The sequence below is a fragment of the Saprolegnia diclina genome (genome assembly GCF_000281045.1).
Source record: "Saprolegnia diclina VS20 unplaced genomic scaffold supercont1.65, whole genome shotgun sequence".
In the NCBI taxonomy this organism is placed as follows: Eukaryota; Oomycota; class Saprolegniomycetes; order Saprolegniales; family Saprolegniaceae; genus Saprolegnia; species Saprolegnia diclina.
In genome coordinates, this window is record NW_008246132.1 from 256,607 (window position 1) to 267,397 (window position 10,791).

The 10,791-nt window shown below is 58.3% G+C and overlaps 3 protein-coding genes across 3 annotated transcripts; 1 reads left to right on the plus strand and 2 right to left on the minus strand.

Moving 5' to 3' along the window:
• Positions 1 to 1,568: 1,568 nt before the first annotated feature.
• Positions 1,569 to 5,913, plus strand: SDRG_13982 (hypothetical protein; the record flags this gene model as incomplete). Its single annotated transcript, XM_008620083.1, has 17 exons — positions 1,569 to 2,013; positions 2,069 to 2,232; positions 2,277 to 2,354; positions 2,405 to 2,572; positions 2,626 to 2,724; positions 2,772 to 2,979; positions 3,031 to 3,227; positions 3,291 to 3,436; positions 3,485 to 3,614; positions 3,663 to 4,200; positions 4,249 to 4,388; positions 4,445 to 4,873; positions 4,922 to 5,035; positions 5,078 to 5,241; positions 5,295 to 5,416; positions 5,463 to 5,613; positions 5,662 to 5,913. 17 exons carry the CDS (start codon positions 1,569 to 1,571, stop codon positions 5,750 to 5,752), a joined length of 3,384 nt encoding a protein of 1,127 aa, XP_008618305.1. The 3' UTR covers positions 5,753 to 5,913.
• SDRG_13983 (hypothetical protein) lies at positions 5,754 to 7,488 on the minus strand. Its single transcript, XM_008620084.1, has 2 exons — positions 7,461 to 7,488; positions 5,754 to 7,408 (listed from the first exon to the last, which is right to left on the minus strand). The coding sequence occupies exon 2, from the start codon at positions 7,362 to 7,364 to the stop codon at positions 5,874 to 5,876; it is 1,491 nt and encodes a 496-aa protein (XP_008618306.1). The 5' UTR covers positions 7,365 to 7,408; positions 7,461 to 7,488; the 3' UTR covers positions 5,754 to 5,873.
• A 935-nt stretch (positions 7,489 to 8,423) lies between these two features.
• Positions 8,424 to 10,791, minus strand: SDRG_13984 (hypothetical protein). The gene is made up of 10 exons (XM_008620085.1): positions 10,597 to 10,791; positions 10,526 to 10,550; positions 10,463 to 10,470; positions 10,148 to 10,415; positions 9,995 to 10,102; positions 9,560 to 9,949; positions 9,189 to 9,512; positions 8,959 to 9,138; positions 8,789 to 8,912; positions 8,424 to 8,738 (listed from the first exon to the last, which is right to left on the minus strand). The coding sequence occupies exons 1-10, from the start codon at positions 10,659 to 10,661 to the stop codon at positions 8,467 to 8,469; spliced, it is 1,764 nt and encodes a 587-aa protein (XP_008618307.1). The 5' UTR covers positions 10,662 to 10,791; the 3' UTR covers positions 8,424 to 8,466.

The following is a 10,791-nucleotide window of genomic DNA, read 5'->3' on the forward strand; positions in this document are numbered from 1 at the left end:
CTAGTACTACATGCGCGCGCCGAGGACGGCGAGAAGCGAGCTACTAAAGCCAGGCGCTCGAGAAGACGACGAGCATGGAACCCTTGGAATTCGAAGCCCCTTGACGCGAAGGATCGCTATGCGCGTGCGCCGGCAATAGCTGGCGGCACCAAGGCTCGATTTTCATGTAGGACGGCAACTCGCCTGTTGACGTGCTGTCAGTTCTTATGTTGTGTCCTTCCTAGAACGACCAACCTGTCTATTTGTGCGATCGGTAGGTCGAGTTCGACAGCGCCAAAGTAACTTGCTTGTGCAGTGCCTGCTCCGCGATTCCCGCCGGCGCGCGCAAGACGCCCAGGCGCCCGTGGCCAATGTGCCGCCGACAGGTCCGCTAGAAGGCGGCGCAACGCTCCTAACCTAGAGTAGTAGCGCATACAACATCCATTCATCATATATCCCCTTCGTTTGGTTTGCCTGTGTGCCGCGCACAAATAAATCCGAAACTAGGCTTCTGTTCTGGCGCAAAAAGAGCAAAACGCGCGTGTGGACTTGAACTCGCGACGTTCTGGAACCTTCTTCTGCGATGCCTGACCAAGCCCACTACGCTACTCTCATCCTCCTCGCAGAGACTACTTTTTGTCACAACTCAAAGACCTCAGCTCGCAATTATACCCAATCACGTATCGGGCTCGCAAAAAATCGATCCATTTCGGCCAATCATATTGCCCGATTCTCGGGACAAACGCCGCGTGCGCAAAAAAACTTATAGCGTAAAATCTGCTATAAGAAACCTTATAGCGTAAAATCTGCTCCTTGGGTGCGGGCGTGTTAAGCGCGCTAAGGCACCAGGTGCCCTTGGAATGGCGTCACCCAAATCCAGCCAGGCAGCGACCATGTTGCAGAGATCCTATATCAGCGCCGCATCACCGACCGAGTACGTTAGTATGGGTAAAGGTACAATGGCTTCTAATGTCACTGCTGCAATGTCGGTTGAAGTGTTCATACCTGAGCTGCATCCCACCGAACGATCACACCCTGCGGTGCAGACTGTACAGACGGCTCTGTCATTGGCGCATAATCATTTGCATTTCAGCGAATCACCATGCAGGATTGAAACCTTTCATATTGTATATCGATTGCCACAGGTTTTCGCTTTTGGCAGCGAAATGGCCGGACAATATCCAGGGCACTACAACCGGGGAAGTGAAGTCGCCTCGTCCATGTACAGACTCCTTGTATTTGGATCCTACGTGCTTGGGTGTGTTGCTAGCGCGCATGCTGCCCGCGCCATTGACACCGCTTCGCTTCGCGCGCGATCTTTTATTCTGCGTGCGAATAGCCATCTTTGAAACTTGACGGTCGAGGTATGATCGTACATCTTGCAATCTGTATCAAACCACGGTGCGTGCGTTTAGCCATTCACGCCCGTTCTAAATTAAAATTGGCGCGAGACCACAATGGCCAATCGCATCGCGGTCGCTCGCCATTAAATGTTTTTCCATGACAGTAAGCTTGGTGTTTGTATGCCGAATAAAATATCGTAAAAAAGTACTCCTATTTTGTACGTTGAGCAAAGTTCCAACGGCCCGATGGCGACGAAGGCGAGGAAACTCCATGCGACGGACGACCCGCGCCGGGCCGCCATGCGCATGACGGCCGACGAAGATGAGCTCGTGAACCCTTCCGAGGACGAGTACGAGGACGAGGGCGATGAGAACGAGGACGGGAACAGCGCGGTCGCGATAAGCCCGAGCCCGAGCCCAGCCGAGCCGGCAACCGCCTCCGAGATGGGCATCATCGAGGAGATCTACTGCGAGAACTTCATGTGCCATCGCCGTATGTGCATCCGTCTCTGCCGCAACATCAACTTCATCACGGGCGAGAACGGCAGCGGGAAGAGTGCGATCATTGCCGCGCTGCAGATCTGCCTCGGTGCGTCGGCCCGCGCGACCCATCGCGGCAAGAGCATCAAGAACCTCATCCGCAACGGCCACGATGGCAATGCAATCGTGCGCATCACACTCCTCAACGACGGTAGACACATGGACGTAGGATATTGGCCTCAAAGGCTGCTCTTGACTAGCCCAAGGCACGGACGCGTTCCGCCCCGAGTCGTTTGGGAAGCGCATCATGGTCGAGCGCCTCATCCGTCGCGATGGCACGGCCGAGTACCGCCTCAAGAACGAGCATGGCAAGGTCGTCTCGAAGCTCAAGGCGGACCTCGACGCGATGCTCGACCATCTCAACATCCAGGTAGACAGATGCGCATGTACATGACCTTATTCGACTGGCCGTAGATTGAAAACCCCTGCGCCGTGCTTGACCAAGAGAATGCCAAGCTCTTCCTCAAAGGCGACCCGACCGACAAGTACAAGGTACGTTGTATCCCATGGTGCAGCCTCGAGCAATCATCGGATGCAATTAGTTCTTCTTGCAATCGACGGATCTCTACAAGATGCGCGCCACGTTTGCGAAAGTCGAAGACGAAACGCGCCTGCGGCAGGAATCGACGCTTGTCCAGGAAGAGCGCAAGCTCAAGACGCTCCTCAAGGCCAAGGAGGAGGCCGAGCGCCTCTACGAAGAAGCCAAGAGTGTACGCAATGAATGGTCTCTCGCACGTCCATGTGCTCATTCTTATCACGATAGATTGGCCACTTGAAGGAGGAGCTCGTCGGCCTCAAGCAGTCGCTGGCCTGGTCCTTTGTCAACGCCCAGGAACTCTCGCTCCAAGACGTCCAAGCACAGGTATCCCTCCTTTGATTACATGATCGGGATGCGTATCTTAGTCTTAGCTCGACCAAGTCATGCACTTGCAGCAAGTCGCTGCCGAGAAGGTGCTGCGACGACAACAAGTGGTCGACGCGCGCTCGGCCGAGCAGTCGGCAAAGAACAACGCGCTCCAGGAGGTCGATGCGCAGAAGGAAGTCTTTCAGCGCCAACAACAAGCGCTCCAGCAAGAGATCCGCGAGCTGCGGCTGCCCGTCCAGAAGAAGCATGCGGGTAGAGATCTCGTTCTCGATGCATCGAGGCTGAATCGATAACGATGTGTAGCCAAGAACGCGATGGAGCACCAGATTCGACAGGCGCAAGCACGCTTGAAGCGCATCGAGCACGAGAAGGAGCAGCGCCGTGCCAAGTACCAACTGTACCTCCGGTCACTTGAGAAGCAGCAAGCGCAGCAAGCCGAAGGCATCCAGCGCGCCCAGGAACACCTTCATCGTGTGCAAGCCAAGAAGCGGGAGATCGAGGTGCATTCACTCACATATATATGGTACAATTCGGCGGTGATCTCATATATCCTCATGGTCTAGTCCAAGCCGATGGAAGAATTTGCAGCCGAGCTTGACGACGTCGAAGGCCAGTACGTGGCGTGCAGCCAGCAAAAGCGCGAGGCGAGCGGCGAGGTTGAGCGTCTGACCTCGCGCCTACGCGCGCTCGAGTCGCAGAGTCAAAACAAGTAGGTTTTCCATGAGCTCGAACGTGCCGACGAAGACTGATGGCATAGGCTGGTCGCGTTTGGCAACCAGATTCCCAGACTCCAGCAAGCGATCCAAGACAATCTGCACAAGTTCTCGGCGCCGCCGATTGGGCCGCTTGGCATGTACTTTAGCCTCAAGCCCGAGCATCAGCAATATGTAGGACGTCCCTTCTCTCGCCGGTCGATGACCAACTTTGATTCATAGGCGGTTGCAGCCGAGGTCGTGCTCAAGAACGTGATTGGCAGCTATCTTCTCGCGAACGGCCGGGACAAGAACGTCTTGGACAATCTCAAGCGGCAGATGAACGTTCCGCCGAGCCAAGCGAATATTTTGATCGCCAAGCGCACCGGCCGGCGGTACGACAATGTGCACGTTCCCCGTGGCCCTCTGGGCGATCATGCAGTGATCTCACTCTTGGACATTGACAACCCGGACGTGTATAATGTGCTCGTGGATGTGGCCAAGATCGAGTCCAAGTACGTGTACCCGACGCGCAAAGAGGCAGAAGACGCGACGATGGAGGGGCCGTCCGGGCGACAGCGCTTTGTGCAGGGCGTCTCGGAGGTCTACATGCCCAGTGGCGACAAGCTTCTCGTGCGCAACGGCAACGTGGCTTACATTGCTAACAAGGGGCAACGTCACGCACGTATCTTGTCGCAAGACAATGCGGGCGAGATCAACGACATCAACCACCGTCTCGAGCGCCAGAAGCACGAGCTCCAAGCCCTCTCGCGCGACGAGCGTACACATGCATCCATCATCTGACGAAATGAGGCTCATCGATTGATAGACAACCTCCGCGGCAAGCGCGAGCACTTGCGCAAGCAGATGCAGCAACACACGGTGAGCTTGGACGCGGCCAGCCGTGAGCTCAACCGCGCCGAGAACGACCTCCACGCGCTGCAGCGACAGACGCAGGACCCAAGCGAGGTCTGTCATTGTCGTCAAACAAGTTTTCGAAATGCTGATGGGCACCTTGTGCGTAGAGCAACCTTGGTGATACTACGGTGCTCGAAGAAGAACAAGCCGAGCTCGAGACGGAGATCCAGCAGACGATCACGCAACTGCAACGTCTAGAGAGCGAGCTCACAACATCAAACCCCGAGCTCCAGCAGAAGGAAGACGACCTTGCACGGGTTCAAAAGGACGCCCGTGGGCTCGACGCGCAGCTTCAAGAGCTCCAGAACGACGTGACGGCGGCGATGGCAACCTTTTCAAGCGCGACGGCCAAGCTTCTCCGGTCGAAACACGATCAAAAAGAGGTGGCCAAGCAAGTGGCAGCTCGATCGGCCGAAGTCGCCGAGCAAGAAGAGCTCGTGTCGACGACGATGGCGAAAGCCAAAGCGTTTTGTCCCCGAGTGGAAAACTGCACCGAGCCACCCGCGTTTTACAGCCAGCAGATCAAGGACGTGCAGGTGCACTTGTCGGTCCGTCTATATGGTGCCTTATCGTACATGACGTAGACACGCATGGAGCGCGAGAAGCGCAAGTTTGACAACATGGACCTCGACGAGCTCCACTTGGACAAGGAGGAGAAGACGATGAAGTATTTCAAGAAGAACATCGAGTTTACTCAGGTACGGCCATCGCGATGGAATGCATCACTCAGGAATGCCTAGTTTGAAGAAAACGTCAACACGGTCGCGACGATGCTGGCAGCGCGAAAGCGCAAGTGGGAGAACCTCCGCATTGAGATTGCCAATCGCACGTCCATTGGCTTCAACAAGTTTATGCAAGCCAAGAACTTTGCCGGGAAGCTCAAATTTCTGCACGACGAGCAGCGGTACGACTTGAGTTTGGACGATGCAAGACCTCTCATGACGCGTTTGCTGGTAGGCTCGACATCAACATCATGGCCAACGAAGCTGGCAAGACCAAGCAGTCGATGGTCAGCGACATGAAGCAGCTCTCGGGCGGCGAGCGGAGTTATACCCAAGTCGCGCTGCTCATGGCCCTCGGTAATCGAATTGTCTATCTACAGAAAAGGCTCATGATGCGGTGCAGGCGAGTGCATCGAGTCGCCGTTTCGTGTCATGGACGAGTTCGACGTGTTTATGGACAGTATCAACCGCACACACACCCTCCAGCTGCTCGTCGAGACGTCCAAGCAGGCCTCGCGCAAGCAATTTATCTTTGTGACCCCCAACGATCTCAGGTAGTACCTCCATCGTCCATCACCGTCAGCCTCTCATTCTTGCCCTAGCTCGGTCAAGGAAGATGCGATGGTCAAGATCCAAAAGCTCAACCCGCCACGCGACCGACTCGACGGACCGATGGCGAGCCAAACCTCCTAGTTGCTAGCCCTGTACTCGCGCGTCCGAGTCTCTTGATTTAAACACTTGCGTCCCTCTCCTCGTAGCCACATGACAACAGACTCGCAGTCTTGTGAAGAATACCTTGCCTTTCTCATACAGTCTACGCATCGGCGGCCTTGGTCGTTGGCTTCTTCTTCTTCTGCTTCTTCTTCTTCTGCTTCTTTGTCGCTTGGCCCGCGGTCGGGGCCGTCACTGCGTCGACCGGCCGCTTGCGCGACGGCGCTTCCGGTGCCAGCTCCTCGGGCCGCCGCTCAAAGCAGCTCACAAAGAAGCCGTGGGTAAGTTGTGCGTGGGACGCCCGCACGCAGCGCTTGGTCACGCGGGGCGCAAGCGCGTCGCTCTCGACACCGCGCTCGGGCCAAGCTGGCAGCACCGACACGAGAGCCCACTTGGCGCCGTGGGCCTTGAGGAGGCGGGCGACGACGCCTTCGTTCTCAACGTGGTGGACCGAGCACGTGGAGTAGACGACCGTTTGCATCTTGGGGAGCGCCATGGCCTGCTGGACGATCGCAAATTGGTGGTCGGCAAACGCAGCGAGTTCGTCGGCCGAGTGCTCGGGCACCGGCTCGCCGACGGCGACGTTGCCCGAGCCCGAGCACGACGGGTCGCAGATCGCCAGCGTCGCGTCGGCCCACGGTCCTTGCGCCATGTTGGTCTCCAGGAAATCGGCCTCGACGACCGTAATGCGGTCGTTGGCGCCGGCCTTGGCGACCGTGTTGCGGAGCGACGTGGCGCGCGCCGGCGCCCGCTCAAACGCCACGACCGACGACGACGTCGGGTGCGCGAGTGCGAGGCGCGCAGCGAGCTGCGTCGTCTTGTTGCCCGGCGCGGCGCACGCGTCGACAGCGATGTGGTGGCGGCCAATGTCGGGGATCGCTGCCACTGGAAGGCAACTCGCAAGGTCCTGAACAAAGACCGCGCCCGACTTGACGAGCGCGTGGCCGTGGAGGTTGGTGCCCGGCGGCAGCACCAGCAGCTCGGGCACCGTCTCGTGCACGTGCGGCTTCAAGCCGGCCTTGGTCAGGCCCGCGATTGCTTTGGCGACCGTCGTCTTGAGCGTGTTGACGCGAATGTAGCGGGGAAAGGCCATGTCGTTGGACGCGCTCTTGGCTTTGCCAGCGATGGCGGCCGCTGTTTTCGGGTGCGTCGTCGCATTTGCTTCGAAAAACGAGCGCAGCGCGGCCTCGGCGTCGCGCACCAAAGCGACGCTGCCGGCGTGGGCGCCCTTGAGTTTTCGGCGCGGCCCAACGAGGAGCTCGTAGGCCAAGACGATGACGAGGCTCTCGGGAAAGAAGGCGGGCAGCGCCTTGAAGCGGTGCGCGTCGACGCGCTCGGTGGCGTCAATGGCTTGGACGGCGGCGAGGAGCCCGACCGTGGTCGCGCCGGCCACGAGCGCGTCCGCGTGCTTGAGACTCTCCTGCGCCAGCGCCTGGATCGTCGGCCGCAGGCCATGCGAGATGGGCAGCGCGTACAGCGCCGTGCGGATCCCGCTGTGCTTGGTCCGGACCTTGTCGACGACGGCCGCGGCCGCGTTGTAGACGTTCATATTAGTGCAATATGGCGATGCATTGGTCCGTGTTAAAAGCGGCATAGAATGCCGAATCCTACGACGCGGCAGTCTCGGGTGCTGGCTTCCTAGCGAGCGAACTGGTCGTGCGAGAGGGCGTTGCACAGCGGTTGCACATACTTGTCTTCCTTGCGTCGAGCGCTCCACGAATATATGGTACAGGTCGTTTGCAGTGCCCTGTCGACGCGAGCGGGCAGGGTCTTATTTGTGGCATATGCCGAATACTATTTGAAACCGGAGTAACTGGCCTCTTCTGTAGTCGACACTGAAACGCTTGTACTAACAAGGTCCTACCTGCAGGGTCTTATGACGACACTCGTGCGACAGAGTATACCTCATGATACATGCAAGGGTAGGTTTTGGCGGCGTTGGGAGGGCGACCGTCGGACCTTCGGTCAGTCAGGATTGCCATCAAAATGGCGTCATTGGTGCGCGACAGCAGTGGGATCGCTGGTCACGTCACATTGCGCGAAAAGCATTTGCCCGTTTCTGCGCCGCGTCTACAGATCTGTCTACACAGTGGTCCAAGCTCAAAGTGCTTTCTTCTTCTTCCTATAGTGGCCAAACTACCGCAGAGAGCAACACACGTACCAGAGCTGGTGGCGCTCGATGCATCGCAAAGCGCGTTGGGGAAATGACGGGCCGGCACCAGATATTACATGTTGTCCAGCGCGCCACAGCAACACTCCGTTGAACTAAGATCTGAGACGACGCAGAATCCTCTTGTGCGAGACACTCGGCTCATCGCACAGAGCTGGGCATCTACCGCGCCTTTGTCGTCGTGCCAACGTGTCTCAAGGAACCCGAGTCCTCCTTCCATGACGTATCCCCTTCCAGTCAGCTTCTAAGTGCCCGAGATTCCTCCCAAGCGGTGGAGGTTCTCGATCATTCGCTTCATCCGCGCGAGATGATACTTGTAGGATTATGGTTGCTCACGGGTGGTTGCCGCAAGCGATTCCAAATCGTTGGAGGTGCGGTGGCGTTGTCTGCGTGGTTGTGGGCTCCAACGGCGTCATGCCGTGGGGTCGCATCGCGTCGTCACTTGACTGATCCGCGCTTGGTATCGATTCAAATCGAGTGCAGATCGATCGAGACCCCAGTCATATTACGTCTCTTGAGCTATGCTCTATGCGGCAGCCACGTACACGGCGTCACCGCGACCAACGACGTCGAATGGGGACGTGGCCCAGAGCTGGACGCGGCTCTCGGGGCTCCAGCACACAATGTCGTCGTCCATCGGTGCAACCAGCCGGTGGATCGCGGCGCGGACGACAAGGCTCTTGTCGCGGCATGTCAGATGCAAAACGACACGTGAACCTTCGTGCCGCAGCAGGTCGTAGCCAAAGTACTCGACGACGACCTCGCCGCGCGACGGCTCGAACGCGACATAGTCTCCATCTACCAAGATCGATACATCAAGAATGTCACTGGACCGCGGAAGAGTGTACTCAAGACATGGCCGTGCCCGGCCATCGTCGACTCGCCGTTGGGAAAGACGCGCAGAATGCGCGGGGATCCGTCGAGCACCAGTCGGCTCGGGCGACTCGCGTAGACGCCCCAGTGCGACTGCACCTAAGCCGCTCTGCTAACACCAAATGCAATACACATTGCCACGTACCCAGAGCGAGCCGTTAGTATGCGCGAGGCGACACCGATAAAGCCATGTCGTCCACCGCACGGCGTCCAGGACAGAGCATTCCGGTAGCTCGAGGCGACTGCAGCTCGGATCAAAGATCCAGTCGCCACACAGTGGCGAGATGCGCGCTCTTGGCCACGCGACAGGGCCCGACGTCGAGCTCTAACAAGCCCATCAGAAAGGCCGGGCGAGTTCAATTGAATCGCTAGTACAAGAAACACTTCGCGAAAATGCGCTACAAACGAATGGTACCCAAAGTACCCCTCGGTCGCGACCTGGGCCTGCAACGCGTCTTCGAGGTCCGGGGTTGCGACGGCTTTGGCAATGACGCCGACTGTCGTGCCCCGCGCTTCGAAAAACACCTCGGAGACCGCGTGGAGCACATGGACGCAGGCATTGTACGCGGTCATGAGCCGCGCCTTGTCAAAGAGGCAGTTGCTGTTGGCGGTAATCACCCGCTCGTACATGGTGGCGTGTTGCACGAGGTGCACAAGCCACGGCACGAGCATCGCGCGCACTGCGCTTGGCGGCTCGCCCTACGATTTTTGCTTCCACTCTATTCCACTTGACACATTGATACTACCGCGACGCGCCAAAACGGCAGCGGGGTCGGCGTTGCGCGTCGGGTTGCGGCCACCGCCTCGATTAAGTCGGCTTGCCATGGCCCTTGGGACACGGGCAGCTGGCATACGCAGAGTAAGAGGAGCCCGAGCCGGTTGGCCATGAGCTGGGTCTGGGGCGGTACGTGGCGCGGTGACGACGGCGGCGCCATGCCACTCGGTTGCAAGTTGAACGTGTGGACGGAGAGCACGGGCGATGCCGACTGATGCGCTGAAGCATTCTCGTTGGACTCGGACGCGTTGGCGTAGTGGAGGCTGCGGTACGACACAAAGGTAAAGCCAGGGGAGAAGACCGAGTCGACGAGCCGCCAGTGCACGCTGTTGCTCGATCGCTCGACCGCAAAGACAAACACCTACTCGAGGCGTCCTTTAAAGTTGTAGCCACGCATGATGGGCACCTTGACGTGGTGGAGACAGTCGCGCACGACCTGGCTCCGGCCGCTCTTCCAGCCGTACGCCCAGCCGTCGACAAGGTCGTTGTTGAAGCTCGTCGTCAACACCGTGCTCTAAGAAATCCCGTGAGCGTACTACGTAATACATCACGAACCGACTTCGCCGCTTGATTGAAGCTCGTTGCGCCCGACGTGCCACGCGGTGCCGTGCTCGTCGGTGCGCGCCTTGAGGTCGGCGGGCGTCACTGGCGCAATGACGTCGCCGATTGCCCAGTCGTCGTCGTACGCCGGCGCGATCTTGAGCAGCGCGACATAGTCCTCGAGCGACGCCGCCTTGGACGAGCTGGGCGGAAGCGTCGTCTTGACTTCGATGGGCGCGCCGCAGTACCGGTAGTACACGTGGCTCGGGCAGCAGTGAGGAAAGCACCTACATGACATGGTATTCCGTCGCGGCGACCGCGGTGAGCAGTGTACCGAAGCACCTACGCGCCAGAGGAACGAGGTGAGCGCCATTCGCCTTTGCGGATTGGTTTGTACCTTGACCTTCTGCGCCTTCTGGTACCTACGCAGCACTTAGGGTCAAGGACGCGGAGACGCCCCATGCGTACCGAGTGTACTTGGGGAGGAAGACGCTGTCGTGGCCGCAGTGCTTGACAACAAAGGTGCTTGGCATGCTGGCAACGCAAATTTTAAAAAAAATGGGAAATTTGTATTTTTACGGGAGGCCGAGATTGCCGTTGACGGCTTTGGTGGCAGTCACTTTTGACTCATCCGTTACCTCATTTTCAAACTGATAGTTGGTG

Excerpts from the sequence above, each read along its gene's own strand:
- SDRG_13984 (XM_008620085.1), bottom strand. The coding sequence starts at position 10,661 with ATGCCAAGCACCTTTGTTGTCAAGCACTGCGGCCACGACAGCGTCTTC. Across the intron at positions 10,103-10,147 it reads AGCTTCAATCAAGCGGCGAA|AGCACGGTGTTGACGACGAG; the intron begins GTCGGTTCGTGA and ends GGGATTTCTTAG. Across the intron at positions 8,913-8,958 it reads ATACTAACGGCTCGCTCTGG|GTGCAGTCGCACTGGGGCGT; the intron begins GTACGTGGCAAT and ends AGAGCGGCTTAG.
- SDRG_13983 (XM_008620084.1), bottom strand. The coding sequence starts at position 7,364 with ATGCCGCTTTTAACACGGACCAATGCATCGCCATATTGCACTAATATG.